Source organism: Chlorocebus sabaeus, chromosome 28, assembly GCF_047675955.1.
Source record: "Chlorocebus sabaeus isolate Y175 chromosome 28, mChlSab1.0.hap1, whole genome shotgun sequence".
NCBI lineage: Eukaryota > Metazoa > Chordata > Mammalia > Primates > Cercopithecidae > Chlorocebus > Chlorocebus sabaeus.
In genome coordinates, this window is record NC_132931.1 from 15,721,628 (window position 1) to 15,749,284 (window position 27,657).

General features: G+C 49.0%; 1 protein-coding gene across 1 annotated transcript; it reads left to right on the plus strand.

Moving 5' to 3' along the window:
• Positions 1 to 1,531: 1,531 nt before the first annotated feature.
• LOC119622781 (radial spoke head 10 homolog B2-like) lies at positions 1,532 to 27,624 on the plus strand. The gene is given in 11 exon segments (XM_073012818.1): positions 1,532 to 1,668; positions 6,411 to 6,525; positions 7,749 to 7,828; positions 8,266 to 8,414; positions 13,615 to 13,624; positions 13,627 to 13,715; positions 14,529 to 14,672; positions 17,718 to 17,846; positions 19,952 to 20,045; positions 25,358 to 25,556; positions 27,159 to 27,624. Coding segments are annotated over 11 exon segments (1,218 nt in total). The 5' UTR covers positions 1,532 to 1,640; the 3' UTR covers positions 27,340 to 27,624.
• Positions 27,625 to 27,657: the final 33 nt, after the last annotated feature.

Consider the following 27,657-nt stretch of genomic DNA (forward strand, 5'->3'; position numbering starts at 1 on the left):
ACAGGTGCCCACCACCAAGCCTGGCTAATTTTTGGTTTTTGTTTTTGTTTTCGAGATGGAGTTTCACTCTTTTTGCCCAGGCTGGAGTGCAAGGGTGCAATCTCAGCTCACCACAACCTCCACCTCCTGGGTTCAAGTGATTCTCCTGCCTTAGCCTCCCGAGTAGCTGGGATTACAAGCATGCGCCACCACGCCTGGCTAATTTTGTATTTTTAGTAGAGAGGGGCTTTCTCCTTATTGGTCAGGCTGGTCTCGAACTCCTGACCTCAGGTGATCCTCCAGCCTCACCCTCCCAAAGTGCTGGGATTCCAGGCGTGAGCCACCGCTCCCGGCCTCAATTTAAATACAGAGAAGATTGCATAGGTACAAGGGGTGGATTTCTTCAAAGGAGCTCAAGGGGAGTGTTTAAAAGAATGTCTTAAAGGTAAACGTTGTGTAGGAGGTAACTGATAGCTTTTCTTCAGTTTCTTTCATCCTAGTTATAAATCTGGAAATATATACGAAGGCCAGTGGGAAGACAACATGTGCCACGGGGAGGGGAGGATGAGGTGGCTGACCGCCAACGAAGAGTACACCGGACGGTGGGAGAGGGGCCTCCAGGTACGCCCGGGCGAGGGAGCAGTTTATACCCAGCGGCGGACGCTCCACTGATTCTCAACACATGCATTATGTCTTTTTGGGTTTTTTTTTTTTTGAGACGGAGTCTCTCTCTCTGTCGCCCAGGCTGGAGTGCAGTGATGCAATCTCGGCTCACTGCAGCTTCCACCTCCCAGGTTCAAGCAGTTCTCCTGCCTCAGCCTCTGGAGTAGCTGAGATTACTGGCACCCGCCACCATGACCTGGCTAATTGTTGTTTTTGTATTTTTAGTAGGGACGGGGTTTCACCATGTTGACCAGGTTGGATTCGAACTCCTGACCTCAAGTGATCTGCATGCCTCAGCCTCCTAAGGTGCTAGGATTACATGAGCCACCACACCCAGCCTGTTTGTTTGTTTTTAGAGACAGAGTCTTGCTCTGTTGCCCAGGCTGGAGTACAGTGGCGTGATCTCAGCTCACTGCAGCCTCCACTTCCTGTGTTCAAGCAATTCTCCTGCCTCAGCCTCTGGAGTAGCTGAGATTACAGGCACCCACCACCAAGGCCCGGCTAATTTGTTTGTTTGGTTTTTTTTTTTTTTTTTTTTGTATTTTTAGTAGAGACGGGGTTTCACCATGTTGGCCAGACTGGTCTCGAACTCCTTTGTATCTAAGCTGAGGGGCAGGTGTTATTTCTGTTTTACGGATGAGGAACTTACAGGGCTTAAATCATCTGCCTTAGTTCAAAAGACTTGTTAATAAGCAGCTGAGCTGAAATTGAACCCAAGTCTGTGCAGCTCCAGAGTCCAAGTTCTTTGCCCTTTCCAGTTTTCATTGCATTTATCCTAATTTTGAGGGGATTCGGGTAAAGAGAGAAACTGCTTTGCTCATTTCTGACGGCCGTCTGCTTTCTTTCCAGAATGGCTTTGGAACACACACGTGGTTTCTAAAGAGAATCCCCAGTTCCCATTATCCTTTGAGAAACGAATACATAGGGGAGTTTGTAAATGGACATCGTCACGGGCGTGGCAAGTTTTATTACGCCAGTGGAGCCGTGTATGACGGAGAATGGGTTTCCAACAAGAAACATGGCACGGTGAGTACAGACCTGGAAAGATCACATTTCAAACAATGATGTAAAGCCGTTGAAATGATGTAAAGCCATTGACATGTCCCAGTATAATTCCAGATTTGTCTATTTCTGCTTTCAGTTCTGTCAGTTTCGCTTCATATATTTGAAGTTTGTTGTTCGGGGCGCACACGTGGAGGGTCATTATGCATTGGTGCTCTGGCTTTTTTGATCATCAAGTAATTTCCTATTAACCCTGCTAATTTTCTTTCTTTCTGAGACGCAGTCTTGCTCTGTTGCCCAGGCTGGAGTACAGTGGTGCGATCTCAGCTCACTACAACCTCCGCTTCCCGTATTCAAGTGATTCTCCTTCCTCAGCCTTATGAGTAGCTGAGATTACAGGTGTGGGCCACCATGCCTGGCTAATTTTTGTATTTTTAGTAGAGACCAGGTTTCGTCATGTTGTCCAGGCTGGTCTCGAACTCCTGGCCTCAAGTGATCTGCCCACCTCAGCCTCCCAGAGTGCTGGGATTACAGGTGTGAGCCACCACACCTGGCCAACCCTGGTGATTTTTATTTCTATTTTTATTTCTATTTTGTCTGTGGTAAATATAGGCACTCTAGATACCTTTTAAATTTTAATTGTAGTAAAGTACACATAAGATTTACCATCTTAATCATTTCTAAGTGCTCAGTCCAGTGGCATGAGGTACATTCGCATTGTTGTGCAGCCATCACCATCCGTCTACAGAACTCTTTTAGACAAAAGGCATGTCATTCTCTATTAAATTGCATTATCTATTTTGTATAGGATAACTTACTGTTTTGCTAAGGTGATTACATGACTTTTTTTCTTTTTCTTTTTTTTTTTTTTGAGACAGAGTTTCACTCTGTCACCCAGGCTGGAGTGCAGTGGCGCGATCTCGGCTCACTGCAACCTCTGCCTCCCGGTTCAAGTGATTCTTGTGCCTCAGCCACTAGAGTGGCTGGGATTACACGTGTGCGCCACCACGCCCGGCTCTTTTTTTTTTTTTAAAGTAGTTTCAGGGGTTTTGCCACGTTTGCCAAGCTGGTCTCCTGGTCTCAAGTGATCCTCCCGCCTTTGCCTCCCAAAGTGCTGGGATTACAGGCATGAGCCACTGTGCCCAGCAAATATTTTCAGTGGTCACTGATTTCCTGTATATTTAGTGGTTATTTAATCAGTTTTCGGTGTGTGTGTGTGTGAGCGCACGTAAGAGGGTGGTTTTAGTTTGCCAGTAACAGACAATCTACTGTTGTCTGCCATGTGTAATACAGAATACTGGAGGCTTCAAGGTTGGTTTAATTCAGTGTCTCAGAGCTGTTGGGATTTGTCTTTCATCTATCCACGATACCTCCCACCATGTCACTTTCACCCTCGTGTTTTTCTTCCCTCGTGATTGCAAGTCGGCTGCTGTGGTTCCAGCCTTCACATCCGCATACCATACTAACTAGAAGAAAAGGAGGAACTTTTGATAGAAGCTCTCTAAAAAGGTCTTTCATTTCACAGAGCCAAATAGGGTCATTTGCCCACTTCTGAATCAGTAACTGACTATTGGCCTGGGTTTGACAAATCTCAGGGAGTCTTGGCCAGGCATGGTGGCTCAGGCCTGTAATCCCAGCCCTTTGGGAGGCTGAGGTGGACGGATCACTTGAGGTCAGGAGTTTGAGACCAGCCTGGCCAACATGATGAAACCCCGTCTCTACTAAAACGACAAAAATTAGCTGGGCGTGGTGGTGCACGCACGTAATCCCAGCCACTCAGGAGGCTGAGGAAGGAAAATTGCTTGAACCCAGGAAGCGGAGGTTGCAGTGAGTCAAGATTGTGCTACTCACTCCAGCCTGAGTGACACCAAGGCTCCGTCTCAAAAAAAAAAAAAAAAAAAAAAAAAGGAGTCTCTATTGTGTGATGCGTGTTCTGCTGGTCACTAGCCTAGTTTAATAAGACACATTCTGTGGCCTAAAGGTGCTTAAAGTTGGGGAAAGATTGTGGGGGAGATAGAGGGGAGGAGGAGAAATAGGAGAAGGAGGAAGAGAGAGAGAACTTACACAGTGCGTGAGACCCAGGAGTCTGACTGTATGTGGAGTAAGTGCGTATTTTCACAACAAAAAGCTCCAAACCCTTGAAAAAACTATCAATGTACATATACCCATGTTTTTCTTTCTTTTTTTTTTTTTTTGAGACAGAGTCTCACACTGTTACCCATGCTGGAGTGCAGTGGCGCAATCTCGGCTCACTGCAACTTCTGCCTCCCAGGTTCAAGCAATTCTCCTGCCTCAGCCTCCCGAGTAGCTAGGATGACAGGTGCCTGCCACCATGCCCGGCTAATTTTTGTATTTTTAATAGCGATGGGGTTTCACCATGTTGGCCAGTCTGATCTTGAACTCCTGACCTTGTGATCCGCCCGCCTCAGCCTCCCGAAGTGCTGGGATTACAGGTGTGAGCCACTGCACCCGGCCTACCTTCATCTGATTTTACAGCCATTCCCCATCGCTGGCGTTACTGCCTGTAGATCAGCAGGGCATTAGATTCTCACAGGAGCGCAAATCCTCCTGTGAACTGGCACGCGAGGGATGGAGGTTCACGCTCCTTAGGAGAATCTAATGCCTGATGATCTGTCACTATCTCCTGTCACCCCCAGATGGGACCGTCTAGTTGTAGGAAAACAAGCTCAGGCTCCCACTGAGTGTATATGATGGTGAGTTGTAGAATTGTTTCATTATGTATTACAGCGTCATCGTAATCGAAATAAAATGTGCAGTAATTCGAATGTGCTTGAATCATCCTGAAACCAACAGTCCCCTCACCCCTTCCCACCATTCATGGAAACATTGTCTTCCATGAAATCGGTCCCTGGTGCCAAAAAGGTTGGGGACCGCTGGTTTAAAGGACAGTATCACAGTGTCACCTGGAAAGCAGTTAGGAAATGCGGAGGGAGTGGTGAAGGCCCAGGTTGGGAGAAGAGTGTTCCAGAAATCAGCACGTGGTCTTGTTCCCCCCGTGATTACGATGTACTTGAAGAGACAGTCTCGTGACGTAACAGCAACAGTACGAGGTCACCTACAAAAACAGGGCCAGCCATGCATGGTCCCAGGGTGAAATCCAGTCCGCCCTGGTTCCCCTACATCATGCTTTACTGGAACACAGACATGCCCATTTGCTCACATGTTTGTGGCTGCTTTACCCCAAAGCACCACCGCGGAGGGGTTGTGGTGTAGACTGTCTGGTCCCCCAAGCCTAAAATACTTACTCTCTGGCCCTTTACAGAAAGTTTGCCTCCCTCTCTCCCCCCGACCACCGATCTACAGTGAAAAAGCACTGACTTGTCAGGTCAGAGATGGGGAGGCGGCCAGGCCTCGCGGCGCACACCTGTAATCCCAGCTCTTTGGAAGGCCGAGGTGGATCACTTGAGTCCAGGAGTTTGAGACCAGCCTGGCCAATGTGGTGAAACTCCGTCTCTACTAAAAACACAAAAATTAGCCAGGCGTTGTGGTTCATGCCTGTATTCCCAGCTACTTAGTGGGAGGCTGAGGCAGGAGTAGAATCGCTTGAGCCTAGGAGGTGGAGGTTGCAGTGAGCCAAGATTTCCATCCTGGGTGACAGAGTGAGACTGTCTCAACAACCAAAAAAAAAAAAAAAAAAAAAAAAAAAAGGCTGGATGCAATGGTTCACACCTGTAATCAGCCCTTTGGGAGGCTGAAGTGGGCAGATCATGAGGTCAGGAGTTCGAGACCATCCTGGCTAACACGGTGAAACCCCGTCTCTACTAAAAATACAAAAAATTAGCTGGGTGCGGTGGTACATGCCTGTAGTCCCAGCTACTCGGGAGGCTGAGGCAGAAGAATCGCTTGAACTCGCAAGGTGGAGGTTGCAGTGAGCCGAGATCACGCCACTGCACTCAGGCCTGGGCAACAGAGTGAGACACTGTTCTCAAAAAAAAAAAAAAAAGAAATGGGGAGAATCAGCACTGGCTTGGAAGAGTCTAGAAAAGGCCCTAAGTAGTCTTAGGATTGGTCTTGATTTCAAATTAGGAAGTTGAAGTGATAAATTTTAACAACTTTGGAAGTTTGACTTCTTTCAGCCAAATTCTGGGAGGCAGAGCTGCAAGCTTCAAATTATCCACTTGAAAAATAAAGTATTAGAAAAAATGCCCATTTACGTCAAAGTTTAGTGTTTGAAACATACTTAAAATCCATTCAGAATTAGCAGCATTCATCAGATTGTGTCTCAGACTACTCTGGAAAACACTGGGACAAGATACCTCGTCTTGTAAAGGAACAAGGTTGACTTTTTTTTTTTTTTTTTTTTAGACGAAGTCTCGCTCTGTTGCTCAGGCTGGAGTGCAGTGACTCAATCTTGGCTCACTGCAAGTCCTGCCTCCTGGGTTCTGGCAATTCTCCTGCCTCAGTCTCCCGAGTAGCTGGGATTACAGGTGCGCACCACCACACCTGGCTAACTTTTTGTATTTTTGGTAGAGACAGGGTTTCACCATGTTGCCCAGGCTGGTCTCCAACTCCTGACCTCAGGCAATTTGCCTGCTTCAGCTTCCCAAAGTGCTGGGATTACAGGCGTGAGCCACTGTGCCTGGCTTTCACGGAGTTTTAAAATTTTAGTTGGATGCTTATACATGTTCAGAGCATTTTGAAATAAGTACGCTCTCATATTCAGTTCCTCAAATTGTATACCAGGAACAAATAAAATGGAAGGTTCTAGCAAATATCAGACATCCTCTCCAATTTTCTTATTTTAGCCAATAATGACATACCAGTTGAAGAAATTCATTCTCCATTTTCAACACTACTTCTGAGAACATTTTTGAATTACCTCCTGCGTTTGGCGTACCACATTTATCACGAAGAATTCCAGTAAGTACTATTTCTGGACCCTCACTGGGGGACGGAGCACGGCTAAGTTGTACTATTGTCATAATGCCTTCTTTTCTTCAGCAGTCATTTTTATTTTTTTGGAGACAGAGTCTTGCTTTGTTGCCCAGGCTGGAGTGCAATGGCACAATCATGGCTCACTGCAACCTCTGCCTCCCAGGTTCAAGCAATTCTTCTGCCTTAGGCTCCTGGGTAGCTGGGATGACAGGCGTATGCCACCATGCCTGGCTAATGTTTTTGTTGTTGTATTTTTAGTAGAGATGGGGTTTTACCATGTCGGCCAGGCTGGTTTCGAACTTCTGACCTCAGGCAATCCACCTGCCTCAGCCTCTCAAAGTGCTGGGATTACAGACGTGAGCCACTGTGCCCAGCCTCAGCAGTCTCTTTTTTTTTTAACATACCCTTGAAATGAAGGACTCAGAACACAACCTTTCCACAAATATTAACCACAAAGCCATGAGACACTTGATCAAAACTTTGAAAACCCTCATATTTGAATCTGTTCAATACTGCAAATGTCTCTTGGGGTTTTTAATGCAGAAACAAATAGTCACAACCAACTCTTCTTTCTTATGTCAGAATTTCTTGTCTTTCTTACAGCAAAAAGGGTTTTATATCTTTTTTCAAAAAACTTTTATTTATGTATTTATTTTTTTGAGATGGAGTCTTGCTCTGTCACCCAGGCTGGAGTGCAGTGGCACAATCTCGGCTCACTGCAACCTCCACCTCCCGGGTTCCAGTGATTCTCCTGCCTCAGCCTCCCAAATAGCTGGGATTACAGGTGTCCACCACCAAGCCCAGCTAATTTTTTGTATTTTTAGTAGAGATGGGGTTTCACCATGTTGTCCAGGCTGGTCTTGAACTCCTGACCTCAAGTGATTCTCCTGCCTCAGCCTCAGCCTCAGCCTCTCAAATAGCTGGGATTACAGGTGTCCACCACCAAGCCCAGCTAATTTTTTGTATTTTTAGTAGAGATGGGGTTTCACCATGTTGTCCAGGCTGGTCTTGAACTCCTGACCTCAAGTGATTCGCCTGCCTTGGCCTCCCAAAATGCTGGGATTATAGGTGTGAGCCACTGACTCCAGCCTTCCCTTTCTATACTCTATACATTAGAAGCAAATTATTAAGTCTAGCCTGTGCTCAAGGAGAAGGGAATTTCCCTCTTTTGGAGAAGTAATTATTGTATCTTTTGATCATTATCACAGAAGGAGAAGCCCATTGCTTTTCTTGTGTTTTACAAAACTGATGATCGAGAACATTCATCCAAATGCCTGCCAGATAAAAGGTAAATACAAAACCAACAGGATTCTATTTACCGCCCCATTTTTTTTCCTCAAAATATAAATCTGGGCTGGGCGCAGTGGCTCACTCCTGCAATCCCAGCAGTTTGGGAGGCCGAGGCGGGCGGACCACCTGAGGTCAAGGAGCTCAAGACCAGCCTGGCCAACATGGCAAAACCCTGTCTCTACTAAAAACACAAAAAATTAGCCGGGCGTGGTGGTGCATGCCTGTCATCCCAGCTACTCGGGAGGCTGAGGCAGGAGAATCGCTTGAGCCTGGCGGGCGGAGGTTGCAGTGAGCCAAGATCGTGCCATAGCACTGCAGCCTGAGCAACAGCAAGACTGTCTCGGAAAAAAACAAAAAAAATAGGAGTGTATTTACCACTATTCTTTTTTCTCAAAATATAAATCTGTAATCATTTTCCGAACATTGTATTTTTAGGCAATTTATTCCGTGAGCAACAGCGGACGCTCTACTCTATGAATTACATGAATAAATGCTGGGAGATTTATCTAGCTTACTGCAGACCCCACGCAGCGCCTCCCCACGAGCCTACGATGAAGATGAGGCACTTCCTCTGGATGCTGAAAGTAACCACCTAAGTTCAATACTGGCTTTCTATTTACAGGCACTTTGATTTTAAGTAAAGAGAGGCAAGATATTCCAGCTATGATATGCAAATAATCAGGTGAAGATCTGGGCTGGATTTTCAGAACCACTGAATGTTTACGGAGTCTCTTGGCAGCACAGTGGTCTGTGGTCGTGGAAGGAACAGAAACAGCCGTCACCTGCCCAAGGTGCTCACAGGTTAGGGCACGACAATGGCCTATGGCCTATAACAATGGCCCATGGCGCATACACACACACACACACACACACACACACAGACACACACACACACAGACACAGACACACACACACAGACACACACACACACACAGACACACACACACACACACACACACACATACATACATATATTTATGCTGCAATCCCAGCCTTTGAGAGGCCGAGGCAGGTGGATCACCTGCAGTCAAGGAGTTCAAGACCAGCTTGGCCATATATATATATATATATATATATTTTTTTTTTTTTTTTTTTTTTGAGACGGAGTCTCGCTCTGTCGCCCAGGCTGGAGTGCAGTGGCGCGATCTCGGCTCACTGCAAGCTCTGCCTCCTGGGTTCACGCCATTCTCCTGCCTCAGCCTCCTGAGTAGCTGGGACTACAGGCGCCCGCCACTGTGCCCGGCTAATTTTTTGTATTTTTAGTAGAGACGGGGTGTCACCGTGGTCTCGATCTCCTGACCTTGTGATCCACCCATGTCGGCCTCCCAAAGTGCTGGGATTACAGGCGTGAGCCACCGCGCCCGGCCGGCCATATATATTTATATATACCATTGACCATTGTCTTAAAATAAATATATATATTTTTATATATATACACTGGCCATTGTCTTAAAATAAATATGTATATATTTTATATATATACACTAATATATTTTATATATATATATAATTTTATTTTTTTTGAGACGGAGTTTTGCTCTTGTCGCCCAGGCTGGAGTGCAATGAGGCGATCTTGGATCACTGCAACCTCCACTTCCTGGGTTCAAGCAATTCTCCTGCCTCAGCCTCCTAAGAAGCTGGGATTACAGGTGCCTACCATCATGGCCGGCTAATTTTTGTATTTTTTATAGAGTTAGGGGCTTGCCAGGTTGCCCAGGCTGGTCTCAAACTCCTGACCTCAGGTGATGCACCTGCCTCGGCCTCCCTACGTGCCAGGATTGCAGGCGTGAGCCACCGCGCCTGACTGGCCTACGGTATGTTTATTCACGCAGATCCGGTCATTTAAAGGAAGATGGGGCCGAGCGCGGTGCTGCATGCCTGTAATTCCAGCACTTCGGGAGACCGAGGCAGGAGGGTGACCTGAGCTTAGGAATTCAAGACCAGCCTGGGCAACACAGTGAGATCCCCCTCTCTACAAAAAATAAAAAAAACATAGCCGGGCGTGGTAGTGCACACTTCTAGTCCCAGCTACTTGGGAGGCTGTAGTAAGCTGTGATCATGCCACTGTATTCCAGCCTGGTTGACAGAGGGAGGCCCTGTCCCCAGAAAATCCCCCAAAAAACAAAAAAGGAAAACGGAGGAACACCTTACTCTGTTTGATGGACCAACGTGTTGCCTGATCCTAGAATAGCAATAAAGCCAACTGAAATCTTTTTACAAAGGAAGGACTTTGGAAGGCTGAGGCGGGTGGATCACCTGAGGTCAGCAGTTTGAGACCAGCCTGGCCAACACTGTGAAACCCCGTTTGTACTAAAAATACAAAAAAAATTAGCCAGGTGTGGTGGTGGGAGCCTGTAGTCCCAGCTACTTGGGAGGCTGAGGCAGGAGAACTGCTTGAACCCGGGAGGCAGAGGTTGCAATGAGCTGAAATCGTGCCACTGCACTCCAGTCTAGGCAACAAGAGCAAAACTCTGTCTCAAAAAAAAAAAAAAAAAAAAAAAAAGGAAGTGGGGAGGATGAATGTCATTTAAAACAATTACAGTTTATTGAAAATGGAATTTTCAAAAGTTATTACTTGGGAAAATAGTGACAACATCTTATTTATACAATGTTCTCATACTATTGGTTGTTTTTGTTCCATGATATATATATATTTTTTAAGACAGAGTCTCACTCTTTCGCCGGGCTGGAGTGCAGTGGTGCGATCTCGGCTCACTACAACGTCTGCCTCCTGGGTTCAAGCAATTCTCCTGCCTTAGCCTCCCGAGTAGCTGGGACTACAGGCATGTATGACCATATTAAGCTGATTTTTGTATTTTTAGTAGAGACGGGGTTTCACTGTGTTAGCAAGGATGGTCTCGATCTCTTGACCTCGTGATCCGCCCGCGTTGATCTCCCAAAGTGCTGGGATTACAGGTGTGAGCCACTGTGCCTGGCCTGTTCCATGATACTTTTAATTTGTACTTGTGGGAATACAAATGATTAAACAGAATCAAATACTAATGCTAAGGAGTTTTTACAAATTTCGTAACGTCGTATACATAAGAAAAATGGATGGTAATCTAGTGTGTAACTGTGGAAAAATAGTTTGTTGTTTTGAGCGAGGGTCTCGCTCTGTCACCCAGGCTGGAGTGCAGTGGTGCGATCTTGGCTCCCGGCAGCCTCGACCTCCTGGGTTCAAGTGATCCTCCCACCTCAGCCTCCTCAGTAGCTGGGACTACATGTGTGCCAACATACCCAGCTAATTTTTCTATTTTTTGTACAGACGTGTTATTGCCATGTTGCCCAGGCTGATCTTGAACTCTTGGGCTCAAGCAGTCCTGTTGCCTCGGCCTCCTGAAGTGCTGGGATTACGGGAGTGACACCTGGCCCTTTTCAGTTTTTCGTTTGTTTCAAGCATGTTTGCAATTGCCCATTGAAGTTTTTATTTTATTTTTATTTTTGACAGAGTCTTGCTCTGTCGCTCAGGCTGGAGTGCAGTGACATGATCTTGGCTCACTGCAACCTCCGCCTCCTGGGTTGAAGTGATTCTTCTGCGTCAGCCTCCCGAGTACCTAGGATTACAGGTGCACGCCACCACGCCCGGCTAATAGAGACAGAATTTCACCATGTTGCCCAGGCTGGTCTCAAACTCCTGAGCTCAGGTGATCCACCCATCTCGGCCTCCCACAGTGCTAGGATTAGAGGCATGAGCCGCCACACCCAGCCTCATTGAAGCGTTTTTGTGATGACTGTCTTATGGTCTCTGTCCGTCAATTGTAACATCTCTGTTGTCTTAGTGATGGCATCTGTGGACTCTCTTTTTTCATTCAGTTTCAGATCTTCCTGGTTCTTAGTATGAGTGTGTTTTTGTGTTTTTTGTTTTTTTGCTTTTTTTTTTTTTGGAGGCGGAGTCTTGCTCTGTCTCCCAGACTGGACTGCAGTGGCATGATCTCGGCTCACTGCAACCTCTTCCTCCTGGTTCAAGGGATTTTCCTGCCTCAGCCTCCCAGGTAGCTGGGATTACAGGCGCCTGCCACCATGCCAGGCTACTTTTTATATTTTTAGTAGAGATGGGGTTTCACCATGTTGCCCAGGCTGGTCAGTATGAGTGATTTTTAAAAAAATATTGAAACTTGAACATTTGAGTACAGCAAGTCCTCACTTAACGTTTTTGTTTTTTACTTTTTTTTTTTTTTTTTTTTTTTTGAGACAGAGTCTTACTCTGTCGCCAGGCTGGAGTGCAGTGGTGCAATCTCAACTCACCGCAACCTCTCCCTCCCGGGCTCATGTGCTTCTCCTGCGTTAGCCTCCCAACTAGCTGGGATTATAGGTGCCTGCCACTACGCCCGGCTAATTTTTGTATTTTTAGTAGAGACGGGGTTTCGCCGTGTTACCAAGGCTGATCGATATGAGTGATTTTTTAAAAATAATATTGAACTGAACATTTGGGTACAGTAACTCCTCACTTAACATTATTATTATCGAGATGGAGTCTTGCTCTATCACCCAGGCTGGAGTACAGTGGCGCGATCTGAGCTCACTGCAACCTCTGCCTCCTGGGCTCAAGTGATTCCCCTGCCTCAGCCTCCCGAGTAGCTGGGATTACAGGCACCCACCATGCCCAGCTAATTATTTTGTATTTTTAGTAGAGCTGGGGTTTCCGCATGTTGGCCAGGATGGTCTCGATCTCTTGACCTCATGATCCGCCTGCCTCGGCCTCCCAAAGTGCTGGGATTACAGGTGTGAGCCCGGTCCCACTTAACATTATTGATAGGTTCTTGGAAACTGTGACTTTAACCAATGCGAAGAGCGTAACTCTTCATGTCAATTACTCTGTGGTAAAACCGGTTTCGTTGTGCAGTACGTTGTTTCCCCAGGTGCTTTTCAGCCTACAGCGTTGTGTTCATATTTCACACCTGGACCGTGTTCTGTTCTCCCATGTTCTATGTCCTGTTCTGATGCCAAAAAATACTTTACTGTTATTTTGGAGGTGCTAGAGAAGGGATAGAGAGGTAAACTGTGTGTGTGTGTGTGTGTGTGTGTGAGAGAGACAGTTTGCTCTGTCACCCTGGCTGGAGTGCAGTGTTGTGATCACAGTTCACTGTGGCCTCAAAGTCCTGGATTTCAGTGATCCTCCCACCTCAGCCTCCTGAGTGGCTGGGACTGCAGACATGCACCGCCATGCTTGGCCTACATTTTTAATTTTTGTAGAGACAGGGTCTTGCTCTGTTGCCCAGGCTGATCCCCAACGCCTGGGCTCAAGTGATCCTCCCACCTCAGCCTCACGAGGTTCTGGGATTACAGGTGTGAGCCACCAGGCCTGGCCGTACATACCAATGTTAATCCAGAATGCTTTTCAAAATTATCAGTCTTTAAGATATTAATTTATGGCTGGGCGCAATGTCTCACGCCTGTAATCCCAGCCCTTTGGGAGGCCGAGGGAGGTGGATCACTTGAGGTCAGGAGTTTGAGACCAGCCTGGCCAACATATAGTGAAATCCCATCTCTACTAAAAAATAAAAAAATTAGCTGGATGTGGTGGTGTGCACCTGTAGTCCCAGCTACTTGGGAGGCTGAGGCAGGAGAATCACTTGAACCCAGGAGGTGGAGGTTGCAGTGAGCTGAGATTGCACCACTGCACAGCAGCCTGGGCGACAGAGCGAGATTCCATCTTTCAAAAAAAAGAAAAAAGATATTAATTTCTGGTACACTTTCTTAATTATTGTATTGATATAAATTGACATTAAAGTATGTAGCTGTTTACAATTATAGGCAGTTATGGTTTGATTTTCTTTTTTATAGGACTTTAAAATGATAAAGAATTAGCAGCTATATTTATGGAGGTCATAGCAGAGGATAATCCTTTCATATATGATGGAACTGACAGCAGCTTTGAACCTGAGGTTTGTAAAGAGCCGTCGTCACAAACGGTACAGATCCAATTCAGGCTGTTGGTTTTGCCATGGATACCAAGAACAAAGAACCAAGATTTTTTTTCTTTTTTTCATTAGCCTTTTCGTTGACACTTTTTTTTTTTTTTTTTTTTTGAGACGGAGTCTTGCTCTGTCGCCCAGGCTGGAGTGCAGTGGCACAATCTCGGCTCACTGCAAGCTCTGCCTCCCGGGTTCACGCCATTCTCCTGCCTCAGCCTCCCGAGTAGCTGGGACTACAGGTGCCACCACCACTCCTGGCTAATTTTTTCTTTTTTTTGGTATTTTTTTTAGTAGAGATGGAGTTTTACCATGTTAGCCAGGGTGGTCTCGATTTCCCGACCTCGTGATCTGCCTGCCTTGGCCTCCCAAAGTGCTGGGATTACAGGTGTAAGCCACCACACCGGGCCTTCAGCTGATTTTTTAAAAACAATTTTTTGTACAGAACGGGTCTCACTGTGTTGCCCAGGCTGGTCTCAAACTACTGGGCTCAAACGATCCTCCTGCCTCAGCCTCCTAAAGTGCTGCGATTACAGATGTGAGCCACTGTGACCAGTCTAAGAACCAAGATTTGATTGAAAGCAGTCTGAACACAAGTACAGAATATATGTGTGTGTGTGTCTGTGTGCGTGTCTGTGCATGTGTGTGTCTGTGTGCACGTGTCTGCATGTCTGTGTGCAAACGTGTGCATATTCAGATGTCAGGAAATAATGAACGCCAATCCATCAATGCTCTGTCTCCAGGTGTGTCCGAATGATGGAAACTCTGTGTTTTCTTTTATTTCAGCTGGTTTTCCTGGAATTCTTTGAAGCTCTCTTAAGCTTTGCATTCATCTGTGTTACTGACCAAATGACTAAATCCTATGCGAATGTTCCAACTGATGATGTGTCTGGAAATAAACAGGAAACTATTTATACAATACTAAATCAGGTAACACAATGTCTTAGAATTAGGTAATCTTAGAAGTACAGAGCAAGGAGGGCCGGGTGCGGTGGCTCACGCCTGTAATCCCAGCACTTTGGGAGGCCGAGGCGGGCAGATCACGAGGTCAGGAGATCGAGACCATCCTGGCTAACATGGTGAAACCCCATCTCTACTAAAAATACAAAAAAATTAGCCAGGCGTGGTGGTGGGCACCTGTAGTCCTAGCTACTCGGGAGGCTGAGGCAGAAGAATGGCGTGAACCTGGGAGGCGGAGCTTGCAGTGAGCTGAGATCGCACCACTGTACTCCAGCCTGGGCGACAGAGCGAAACTCCATCTCAAAAAAAAGAGCAAGGAATGACTTTATTCTGGAATGGTTAAACCATCATCAAAACTATCTTGGTTTTACTAACCCTTCCAGAAAGTAATTTAAGAAGTCTTTCCTTTTTCCTTTTGAAATTTTGTTTTATGTATTTTGAGACAGGGATTCACTCTGTCATCCAGGCTTGAGTGCAGTGGTGCAGTCACGGCTCACCGCAGCCTTGACCCCCTGAGCTCACGCGCTCCTCCCACCTTAGCCTTCTGAGTAGCCAGGACTACAGGCTTGTGCCACCACACCCAGCTAATTTTTTTTTTTTTTTTTTTTTTTGAGATAGAGTCTCACTCTGTTGCCCAGGCTGGAGTGCAATGGCACAATCTCAGGTCACTGCCACCTCTGCCTCCTGGATTCAAATGATTCTCATGTCTCAGCCTCCCAAGTAGCTGGGATTACAGGCATGTGCCACCACACCTGGCTAATTTTTTGCATTTTAGTAGAGACGGGGTTTCACCATGTTGACCAGGCTGGTCTTGAACTCCTGACCTCAGTTGATCCACCCGCCTCGGCCTCCCAAAGTGCTAGGATTACAGGCCTGAGCCACTGTGCCCGGCCTTTTTGTATTTTTTTGTAGAGATGGGGTTTTGCCATGCTGCCCAGGCTGGTCTCAAACTCCTGAGCTCAAGTGATCCTCCTGCCTCAGCGTCCCAAAGTGCTGGGATTATAGGTATGAGCCACCGTGCCCGGCCAACATGTCCTTTTCACATTTTGGAAGTGTGTACAGATTTTTTTTAAGTTTGGGAAAATGAGTTTCCTGGCCGTGACCCAGAAAGTGGACTCCTAGCCACAGCAGATTTCATAATGAAGGTCACAGTGCTACCGACATGCTGGGGGGGCCACTAGACCACACATGAGAAAATCAGAGGTATTGGCTGGGCGTGGTGGCTCACGCCTGTAATCCCAGCACTTTGGGACGCTGAGGCCAGCAGATCATGAGGTCAGGAGATCGAGACCATCCTGGCTAACATGGTGAAACCCGGTCTCTAATTAAAAAAAAAAAAAAAATATATATATATATATATACACACACACACACACACACACATACACACACACACACACACACACAAAATTAGCCGGGCATTGTGGCAGGTGACTGTAGTCCCAGCTACTTGGGAGGCCGAGGCAGAATGGCATGAACCTGAGAGGTGGAGCTTGCAGTGAGCCAAGACGGCGCCACTGCACTCCAGCCTGGGCGACAGAGCGAGACTCCGTCTCAGAAGGAAATCAGAGGTATCTTACTAGGAGATGTTGTGTTACATGGATCCAGTGTTTCTAACAGTGGACGGCCTGCTCAAGAGCAGATCCGTCGGGGAACAGTTCCTGAGTGTGCGTGGGATGCTAAACAGGTCCCCAGGGCTTGCTCACAAGGATGGACACCCCGGCCAGGCACAGTGGCTCACGCCTGTAATCTCAGCACTTTGGGAGGCCAAGGTGGGCGGATCACTTGAGGTCAGGAATTCGAGACCAGCCTGGCCAACCGTGGTGAAACCCCGTCTCTACTCCAAGTACACTGGAACCTGAATGTTCATGTCATGCTCCAAGGCAATCACTGCTCCCTTTTGACCAACAGTTCGGGAGTGTGATTTAGAGATCACAGAGGCTCAGCTTCAAACTTACTAAAGCTGATCCTTCTTGTTCAGCTCACGGTAGCTTCGCACACTCCGGTCATGTGGGGAGGCAAAGGTAGAATTTTGTTCCACGGAGGAAAGTGTGCTGTGAAGAGGGACAGCAAGCTCCAGAGACGGGCAGAAGGCTGTCCTTGAGCCCTCAGCTGAGTGCGCCCGCGTGTGAGGGAACAGCTGGGACCTAAAGGAAGGGCTGCTTCGAAGAAGGGGAGGAAGCTCAAGGACTCACTCAGGGCTGGGAGTAGTTTGCATTCCCGGTCGCCAGCGTGGAGGAGCCTTCATATCCATGACGGGCGTCGGGCTGGGTTCCTAAAAGTTCACTGTGTGGGTGTGTGTGGGTGTGAGTAGGGGTGTGTGTGAGTGTGAGGTGTGTGGGGTGTGCGTTTGTGGGTGTGGATGTGTGTGTGGGTGTGTGGGGGTGTGTGGGGGTGTGTGTGGTTTTGAGACAAAAAATCTTGCTCTGTTGCCCAGGCTCGAGTGCAGTGGCACTATCTTGACTCACTGAAGGCTCTGCCTCCTGGGTTCAAGTGATTCTCCTGCCTCAGCCTCCCAAGCAGCTGGGATTATAGGTACGCACTGCCAAACCCGGCCAATCTTTGTATTTGTAGTAGAGACAGGGTTTCACCGTGTTGGCCAGCCTGGTCTCGCACTCCTGGCCTCAAGTGATCCACCCGCCTCATTCTCTGAAACTTCTGGGATTACAGACATGAGCCAACGCGCCTGGCCTGTTATTTATTTTTTTAGAGATGGGGTCTCACTGTGTTGCCCAGGCTGGTCTCAAACTCCTGGGCTCAGGTGATCCGCCCACCTTGGCCTCCCAAAGAGCTGAGATTACAGGTGTGAGCCACTGTGCCTGATTCTGTTCACTGTCTTGACTGAGGCGATGGTTTCACAGGTATAGACATGTGAAAACACATTACACTTCGTGTGTAGTTCATTGTAAATCAGTTACACCCCATTAACATAATGTGTGTGCGCGCGTGTGTGTGGCTGTGTGGATCTCTGTGGAAACCAGAAGCCCTCTGACTCGTGTGTTTGTTCTTGCTTAGGACGCCCAGAGCAAGAGTCCCAGCGCGGTCCTGAGCCACGAATCGGATGCTGCTCACTCTGACAGTGCCAGGTCATCTTCCAGCAAGTTAGAGCTCTGGCCTGATGTTAACAAAATAAGGAAATCGGAGGTTTGTCTTGGCAACTAACCGTGTAGAGACCTGGTACCGAGTGCCCGCTCTGTGAAGAGCTCTTTACCATGCGCTGGGGGCCTGGCACCGAACAGAAACCCACGCCCTCATGGACACTACGTTCCAGTGCGGAGGGGACACGGCAGGGAGGAGGGGACACGGCAGGGGGAGGGGACACGGCAGTGAGGAGGGGCACGGCAGGGGGGAGGGGACACGGCGGGGGGAGGGGACACGGCGGGGGGAGGGGACACGGCGGGGGGAGGGGACACGGCGGGGGGAGGGACACAGCAGGGGGGAGGGGACACGGCGGGGGAGGGGACACGGCGGGGGGAGGGGGCACGGCGGGGGGAGGGGACACAGCGGGGGGGAGGGGACACGGCAGCAGGTGAACAGCACTAATAGCGTTTTTGGGTGTTTACCTGGCGCCCAGCCGTCCCCAGGGACCAGCTCAGCGTCCCGATGACCTTCAGGTACTGCGATTCTCTCTAGGAGGGAAGCCAGGCCCAGGAAGGTGAAATAACTTGGCCACGGCTGCATTAGCAGTAAGTCGTGGAGCGGGGGTTTGTGCCCGGGCAGTTTGACTCCAGAATCAGCACCGGTTGCCGCAAGCGCTGCTTCTTCTCACACACGAGGTCTCAGTGACAGGAAGGGCGTCTGGCCGGGGTGGGGCCCTGGCGTTTATTCTGGGTGAGGTGGGATGGGATGGGACAGTGTCTGAGCAGAGGCGTCAGGAGGCTCTGTGGCTTCACTGTTGAGAAACCAGCGAGGAAGCTCTTGGAACCATGCCGGGGGGAGGTGATGGTGACTGGGACTAAGGTGGGCTGAGGTCTGAGGTGTTTTGAAGGCTGTGGGGGTTGAGAGGGGAAGAGAAGGCAAAGATGAGTCCAGGATGTTTTGGCTGAGCCTTGGAAGAACAGAGTGGCCATTTAAGATGATGTGGAAGAGGGAGGCAGGGGGCTGAGTTTGGGGAGCAAAATTAAGTGGTTGATTTTGGACAAGTTAAGCTTAAGGTGCCTGAATTGAGGCCCAAGTAGCACGGCCAGAGGCAAGACTGGAGTTCAAGGACTGCTGGAGGTGGAAATGTGGGCGTTAGGGCATACACATAATTAGAGCCATTAGGTCGGGCGCGGTGGCTCATGCCTGTAATCCCAGCACCTTGGGAGAGGTGGGTGGGTCACTTGAGGTCAGGAGTTCGAGACCAGCCCGGCCAACATGGTGAAACCCTGTCTCTACTAAAAATTACAAAAAATTTTAAAAAACACAAAAAATTAAAAAATAAAAAATAAAAATAGCCAGGCCTGGTGGCAGGTGCTGTAATCCCAGCTATTCAGGAGGGTGAGGCAGGAGAATTGCTTGAACCCGGGAGGCAGAGGTGGCAGTGAGCTGAGATCCTGCCAGTGCACTCCAGCCTGGGCAACGGAGCGAGATTCTGTCTCAAGAAATGTAATAATTAAAGCCATTAATACATGAATCTATGGTTAACTTCATACAATAAGTACTGTGCCAACAGACCCGGGAACATTTTCAAGTCTTTGGGTTTTTTATTTTATTTTATTTTGTTTTTTTTGAGAGCCTTTCAGTAAATACAATAATTCTGTTATTCATTTCCTTAATAGTATAAATGTTAATATTTTATTCAGGTTAAAAATAGTCAAATTGGCTGGGTGCGTGGCTCACACCTGTAATCCCAGCACTTTGGGAGGCCGAGTTGGGCAGATCACCTGAGGTCAGGGGTTTAAGACCATCCTGGCCAACGTGGTAGAACCCCGTCTCTCCTAAAAATACAAAAATTAGCCAGGTGTGGTGGCACATGCCTGTAGTCCCAGCTACCCGAGGAAGTTGAAGCAGGAGAATCGCTGGAACCCGAGAGGTGGAGGCTGCAGTGAGCCAAGATCGCTCCATTGCGCTCCAGCCTGGGCAACAGAGTGGGACACTGTCTCCAAAAAAAAAAAAAAAAAAAAAAAAATCAAATGAAAGGCAAATTAGCTCAAGGAGAACAGCCTCATTAATAATTTTCTAATTAATTAGAGTGTAAACAAGTAGTTATAAGCCCACAATGATGTAAAAGTAACATTTTGCTTCATGATTTTTTTTAAATGTAAAAGCCCAAGATCAAGAAGTCTCTAAGTGATGAAAGAGTCTCCAAAATGAATTTTCAATCTACTGGAAAAGGGGTCACCTTTTTTTCATCTGAGAGTGGTGAGTGTTTTAATGATAGAACCTTAATATTTACAAACTGTTGCTTATGAATGACATAATGTCTAGACAGTTTTACAACCATCTTTTTAAAATTTTTATTTTCTTAGAGGCAGAGTCTCGCTATGTTGTCCAGGCTGGTCTTGAACTCCTGGGCTCAAGCGATCCTCCCACCTCGGCCTCCCGAGTTGCTGGGATTACAAGTAGGCGTCACCACACCCAGCACAACTGTCTTTTTAAACAATGAGGCTGGTCTAGCTGCTTCCATTTCTCCTCCCTGGTTTGGAGTTCAAGTTCAAGGCGTGACCTTGCTGCGCTGACTCAAGTCTGTGAGGGCAGAGGCGGGGATGGGACAGCTGGGCCTCCCCTGGGCCCCGCACGGCCATCTCAGAGTCTGCTGCTGTTGACTGTATTGTTTTCCTCCAGGCGACTTTTCTCTCTCCAGGGTCTCATTCTCTCTGAGTTTTAAAGGTGCTCCAATTAAAACCAACAAACAATCCTTATTCACTTCCTCATCCTCCTCTTTCATTATGTTTTCCTTTATCCTGGGAAGATGGCTCTTGAGGCCTCTCTGCTGACTGCACTTCCTCCCTTCTGGTTTCATTCCTCAGCCCTGTCCGCATGAACTTCCAACCTCACGCCTCTCCTTTCCTCAGGGTCATCCAATGATGATCAGTGTCATGGGAATTTTCCGCTGTCACTTTGCTGGCCTTGCCAGTTGCATGTGGCCTTGTTTCCATGATTAAACAAGCCCTGGTGTTTCCCCTTTTCTTTTTCTTTCTTTCTTTTGGAGACAAGGTCTTACTTTGTCAACAGGATGGGAGTGCAGTGGTGCCATCACAGCTCTGCAACCTCCGCCTCCTCAGTTCAAGCAATTCTCCTGCCTCAGCCTCGATAGTAGCTGGGATGACAGGCACCCGTCACTGCGCCTTGTATTTTTAGTAGAGAAGGGGTTTCGTCATGCTGGCCAGGGTGGTCTCCAACTCCTAACCTCAGGTGATCTGCCCACCTCGGCCTCAAAGTGCTGAGATTACAGGTGTGAGACCAACCACGCCTGGCTTTTTTTTTTTTTTTTTTAAAGAAGTGAGGTCTTGCTATGTTGCCCAGGCTGGTCTTGAACTCCTGGATCCAAGAACTCCTGGGTCTGAACGCCTCGGCCTCCCAAAGTGCTGAGGTTACAGGTAGGAACCCAACCACGCCTGGCTTTTTTTTTTTTTTTTTTAAAGACAGAGTCTCGCTCTGTCGCCCAGGCTGGAGTGCAGTGGTACAATCTCGGCTCACTGCAAGCTCCGCTTCCCAGGTTCCCGCCATTCTCCTGCCTCAGCCTCCCGAGTAGCTGGGACTACAGGCGCCCGCCACCGCGCCCGGCTAGTTTTTTGTATTTTTTAGTAGAGACGGGGTTTCACCGTGTTAGCCAGGATGGTCTCGATCTCCTGACCTCGTGATCCGCCCGCCTCGGCCTCCCAAAGTGCTGGGATTACAGGCGTGAGCCACCGCGCCCGGCCTTTTTTTTTTTTTTTTTTTTTAAAGAGGTGGGGTCTTGCTGTGTTGCCCAGGCTGGTCTTGAACTCCTGGGCCCAAGTGATCCTCCCGCCTTGGTGTCCCAAAGCCCTGGGCTTACAGGTGTGAGCCACCGTGCCTGGCCTTCCCCCTTTTCTGACGGTGTCTCTCTCTGGCCGGCCACCCACTCAGTGGTGAACTTTTTTTTTTTTTTTTTTTGAGACAGTCTTGCTCTGTCTCCCAGGCTGGAGTGCAGTGGCGCGATCTCGGCTCACTGCAAGCTCCGCCTCCCGGGTTCATGCCATTCTCCTGCCTCAGCCTCCCGAGTAGCTGGGACTACAGGCGCCCACCGCCTCGCCCGGCTAATTTTTTTGCATTTTTAGTAGAGACGGGGTTCCACCGTGTTAGCCACGATGGTCTCGATCTCCTGACCTCTATGATCCGCCCGCCTCGGCCTCCCAAAGTGCTGGGATTACAGGCGTGAGCCACCGCGCCCGGCCTCAGTGGTGAACTTTTAAAGGCTCCATCCCAGGCCCTTGTCCTCTCTGAGGCCTCCCCCGTGTATCAGTTCTACAGTGCCTGTCATTTCCCATCACTCCTCCTCTAATGGATCGTTCCCGTCGGCACACATGTGCTCCATATGCCCAGTGAGGAAAATCTCTTCTCTCGGCCGGGCGCCTTCTCATGCCGCTGCCCTCCAGCCTGGGCGACAGACTGAGCTGAGACCACGCCACTGCACTGCAGCCTGGGCGACAGCGTGAGCTGAGACCACGCCACTCCCCTCCAGCCTGGGTGACAGAGTGAGCTGAGACCATGCCACTCCCCTCCAGCCTGGGTGACAGAGTGACCTGAGACCATGCCACTCCCCTCCAGCCTGGGTGACAGAGTGAGCTGAGACCATGCCACTGCACTGCAGCCTGGGCGACGGAGTGAGCTGAGACCACGCCACTGCACTCCAGCCTGGGCGACAGACTGAGCTGAGACCACGCCACTGCACTGCAGTCTGGGCGACAGACTGAGCTGAGACCACGCCACTCCCCTCCAGCCTGGGTGACAGAGTGAGCTGAGACCATGCCACTGCACTGCAGCCTGGGCGACAGACTGAGCTGAGACCACGCCACTGCACTGCAGCCTGGGCGACGGAGTGAGCTGAGACCACACCACTCCCCTCCAGCCTGGGCCACTCCCCTCCAGCCTGGGCGACGGAGTGAGCTGAGACCACGCCACTCCCCTCCAGCCTGGGCGACGGAGTGAACTGAGACCACGCCACTCCCCTCCAGCCTGGGCGACGGAGTGAACTGAGACCACGCCACTGCCCTCCAGCCTGGGCGACAGAGTGAGCTGAGACCACGCCACTGCCCTCCAGCCTGGGCGACAGACTGAGCCGAGACCACGCCACTCCCCTCCAGCCTGGGCGACAGAGTGAGCTGAGACCATGCCACTGCACTCCAGCCTGGGTGACAGAGTGAGACTCCATCTCAAAAAAAAAAAAAAGAAAGAAAAGGAAAATCTCTTCCCTCACCTTCCCCTCTAGATCCCACTTTCCTTCCCTGCTCCCTTTGCTGATGCATCTTAGGGAGCTGTATACATGCAACGCCTTCTCCAGGTCCTCTCCTGTGTCTTCTTAGCTTGCTCCACGTGGCACTGCCCTCCCCAGGCCACTGAAGGCCCCTCTTCATCAGCAGTGCCTCCATGTTGCCACCCCCAGGAATCCTGCCGTCTCTTGAACCGATCTCTCCATAGTTAGGAAAACCGTCAGCTTCTTGAAACACTCTTCGCGTTCGGCCTCTGCGACCCCTTGACGTCCTTGGTTTCTTCTCCCTCTGGTGCGAGTCTGGGTTGTGTCATTTTCTCCCGCAGAGCTCGGCATCCCAGCAGAGACAGGGCGTTCCTGCAGTGCTGTAACAAGATGCACAGTTCCTGGAACAGAAATAGAACTGGAAGTGGAACCCCAGCTAATGTGCTTTCCTGTTGATCTGATTATCTCTAGTCCCAGCTCCAGCTGGATTTTGCCCTGGATCTCTCTGGTCATTCCTTAAGTCCGGTGTGCCATTCACCAGACCTGTGGCTCCTGCCCTGTCTCCTGTCAAGGGCCCCTTTGACCCACGTGGCATCTCTTCCAGTACCATTTCATCTGATTGTTGCATGTGGCAGCCGTGACCGACTGTCCTCCAGCTTGTAGGTGTCTAGTTGAGAGTTCATGAATGAACATAAGACAATGTTGCCGCCAGGTGCAGTGGCTCACAGCTGTAAGCCCAGAACTCTGGGAGGCCACGGCAGGAGGATCACTTGTGCCCAAGAGTCTGAGACCAGCCTGGGCAACAGAGCAAGCCCCTGTCTCTACAAAAAAAATATCAATTCACCGGGCATGGTGGCACGCTCCGGTACTCCCAGCACCTTGGGAGGCCGAGGCAGGATATTCTGTCTCATTCCGACCTTAGAGTCCTGGATTGCGTATAATGTGATTTCTGAATTTTAAAACCTTCCAAGTGACTGGATAACCAAAATTGCTTAAAAAGATGGAAAAAATTGTGGTAGTTTAAGATTTAGAGATTCTTTAGCCTAGACAAGAAAGAGAGAGAGAGGGATAACTCTAACTACTAGGAAATTCCTTTTGTGAGAGTGACCGGTTGTCTAGTTCTCCGGGAGAGAGGATCCACTCAGGTACATAGCTATCCTTGTCTTAAAGGGGTTTCAAACTCTGAATAAATACAAGATGTAGAATATTTTGTCCCCAAGACCTAGGCCAGGTGCAGTGTGGCTCACGCCAGTAATCCCAGCACTTTGGGAGGCCCAGATGGGAGGATCACTAGAGTTCAGGAGTTTGAGGTCATGGGCAACATAGCAAAACCTTGTCTCTACAACAAAAACAATGATTAGCTGGGCGTGGTGGCATCCGCCTGTGGTCCCAGCTACTTGGGAGGCTGAGGTGGGAGGATCATCTGAGCCCAGGAGATGGAGGCTGCAGTGAGCCATGATGGTGCCACTGCACTGCAGCCTGGATGACAGAGCGAGATCTTGTCTCAAAACTAAAAAATTAGCCTTGTGTGGTGGTGCATTGCTCTATTCTCAGCTATCAGGGAGGATAAGATGGGAGGATCACTTGAGCCCAGGAGTTCCTCCAGGCTTCGGTGAGCCATGGTCATGCCACTGTACTCCAGCCTGGGCAAGAGAGTGAGACCTTTTCTCAAAAAAAAAAAAAAGCAAGAAACAAGGATTTATTATTCTTGAAAACATGGAAAATTAAAATATCAGAAAACCCACATTCTTAAGATATTTAGAAACAAAAAGAGGTGGCCAGGCGCAGTGGCTCATGCCTGTAATCCCAGCACTTTGGGAGGCTGAGGTGGGTGGATCACCTGAGGTTAAGAGTTCCAGACCAGCCAGGCCAACATGGTGAAACCCCATCTCTGCTAAAAATACAAATATTAGCCGAGTGTGATGGCGCATGCCTGAAGCTACTGGGGAGCTCGGGAGGCTGAGGCATGAGAATCACTTGAACCCAAGAGGTGGAGGTTGCAGTGAGCTGAAATCATGCCACTGCACTCCAGCCTGGGCGACAGAGTGAGACTCTGTCTCCAAAAAAAACCAAGGCAGCAGGAAACTCAAAGGGAAGGTTGATAATCCCAGCCAGGGTCTGCTGAGCCCCTGCCTTGTTCCAGGCAGTCATGGGAGCAGCGTCCTTTCTCCTCTCCCCTCTCCTGGCCGAGGAGCAGGGGGCCCACCGCAGGGAGGCCAGAACGAGAAAAAGCACGCAGACTCCCAGTTTACAGCAGGATTGTATTCATGTTCAGCTTCATGAAACTCTATTCCAGAGAAATACGAGAGACCCAAGGATGATCAAAAGGAAGAGTTCATCACGTGGGTGAATAGTATGTACGTCTTCCTTGTGAACACGCTCTTTTACGCGTATAAACGTGAAGAAGTTATCAAGGAGAAAATAAGGGAAGAGAGGTTACGCAGCACAGCACGGGCCCAGCAGCGGAAGATGGAAGATGACGAACTGGAAGCAAGGTAACTTACGAGGTCCCTCCGCTCCTTCCCGAGCTGCTCTCTCTCCATCCTGTGTTCTGTAGCTGCCACAGTGCATCAGGACCCAGGCTTTCCGGACAGGCCTATCATTTCCTAAGGGCATCTTTGACATAAAAAGGAATGAGTATTTGGTCTCTGTTCCTGGCAGAGCACCTGAAGCCTTTGTAACTTCCTGAGTAATGGGGTAATGGGAGCATCTTTGGTTCTAATATTTGGTCTTAGTTTCTAGTTTTTTATTTTTTTTAGACAGGGTCTCACTGTCGCCCAGGCTGGAGTGGAGTGGTATGATCTCAGCGCACTACAACCTCTGCCTCCTGGATTCAAGTGATTCTCTTGCCTCAGCCTCCCGAGTAGCTGGGATTACAAGCGTGCACCACCACGCCTGGCTAATTTTTGTATTTTTAGTAGAGACAGGGTTTCACCAGGTTGTCCAGGCTGGTCTCGAACTCCTGACCTCAAGTGATCCGCCCGCCTTGGCCCCCCAAAGTGCTGGGATCACAGGGGTGAGTCACTGCACACAGCCATTTTCTAGTTCTTGCCCCAAGAGCTTCAAAAGCTGTGGACTCTCGGGGTAATGACTGGCTTTTGTATGATGAGATGACTGGGGGCCAGGGAAGGGGCCCTCGATAGCTTCTTGCTGGAGCTGTTTGCCAGGGAATCAACCAGGAGATTAGAGGATTGGGACTTTCAGCTCCAGCCCAACCTCCCAGGAAGGAAGAGGGGCTGGAGCTTGAGTTCAATAACTGATAGCCAGTGACTTAATCGGGTCTACATATTGGACCCTCCATAAAATCCCCAAACGAGCTGGGCATCATGGCGCATGCCTGTAACCCCAGCACTTTGGGGGACCAAGGCAGGGGAATCACTTGAGTTTGAGACCAGCCTGGGTGATACAGCAAGACCTCAGCTCTACAAAAAATACAGAAATTAGCCAGCTGTGGTGGCAGGCGCCTATAGTCCCAGCTACTCTGGATGCTGAGGCAGGAGGATTGCTTAAGCCTGGGAGTTGAGGCTGCAGTGATGTGTTTGTGCCACTGCACTCCAGCCTGGGCAACACAGCAAGACCCTATCTCAAAATTATGTATATTATATGTATATACACACACGCACACATACGTAACTTCAGGAGGCCGAGGCAGGTGGATCATCTGAGGTCAGGAGTTTGAGACCAGCCTGGCCAACCTGGTGAAACCCATCTCTACTAAAAATACAAGATATTAGCTGGGCGTGGTGGTGGAAGCCTGTAATCCCACTACTCAGGGGGCTGAGGCAGGAGAATCACTTGAACTGGGGAGGTAGAGGTTGCAGTGAGCCAAGATTGCACCACTGCACTCCAGCCTGGGCAACAAGAGTGAAACTCTGTCTCAAAAAAAAATTTTTCTTTTCATAGATACATGAAAAGTTTACTTTGGACTATGTGGACATGGCATCAGTTATTTCAGGCAAAGCGTAGCAGCTTAGTTCTGTTTAACACGCTGCTGAAATGGAGGTCTGAAGGGCCGTATACTACAAATAGCATCAAACTGTTTTTGCCGTTTTGAGGGGGACTGAAAAAAGCTCCCACCTTCTCATGTTTGCTTTCAGGCTGAAGATGTTTATCTTCAGAGAGGAAGAAGCCAAGAGACAAGACTGTGAGGTGGACATCATGGTGATCAAGGAGCCAGTGGACGTGTCATCCTCTCACCTCACACGGGACCCTCCCAAGGAGGACGTGAACGTGTCCCCATCCAGCAAGACCATCACCAGCAAGAAGAAGAAAAAGTAGCGAGCCACGAAGACACACACAGAGGCTTAGGACGGCACATGCTGTAAGATTTCCTGAGCATTACAGTTCTTAGCACTGTACTCGTTGCAGTGTTTTAAAATACCGCCTGGCCCACTGCATCTCAGGTTTCCTACATGGCTAGATTATGGGAGTTTGAGACCAGCCTGGGCAACACAGTGAGACCCCATCTCTGCAACATTAAAAAATTAGCCGAGCGTGGTGGTGTGTACCTGCGGTTCTAGCTTCTTGGGAGGCTGAGGCGGGAGGATTGCAGTGAGCCCAGGAGATTGAGGGTGCCGTGAGCCACTGCATTCCAGC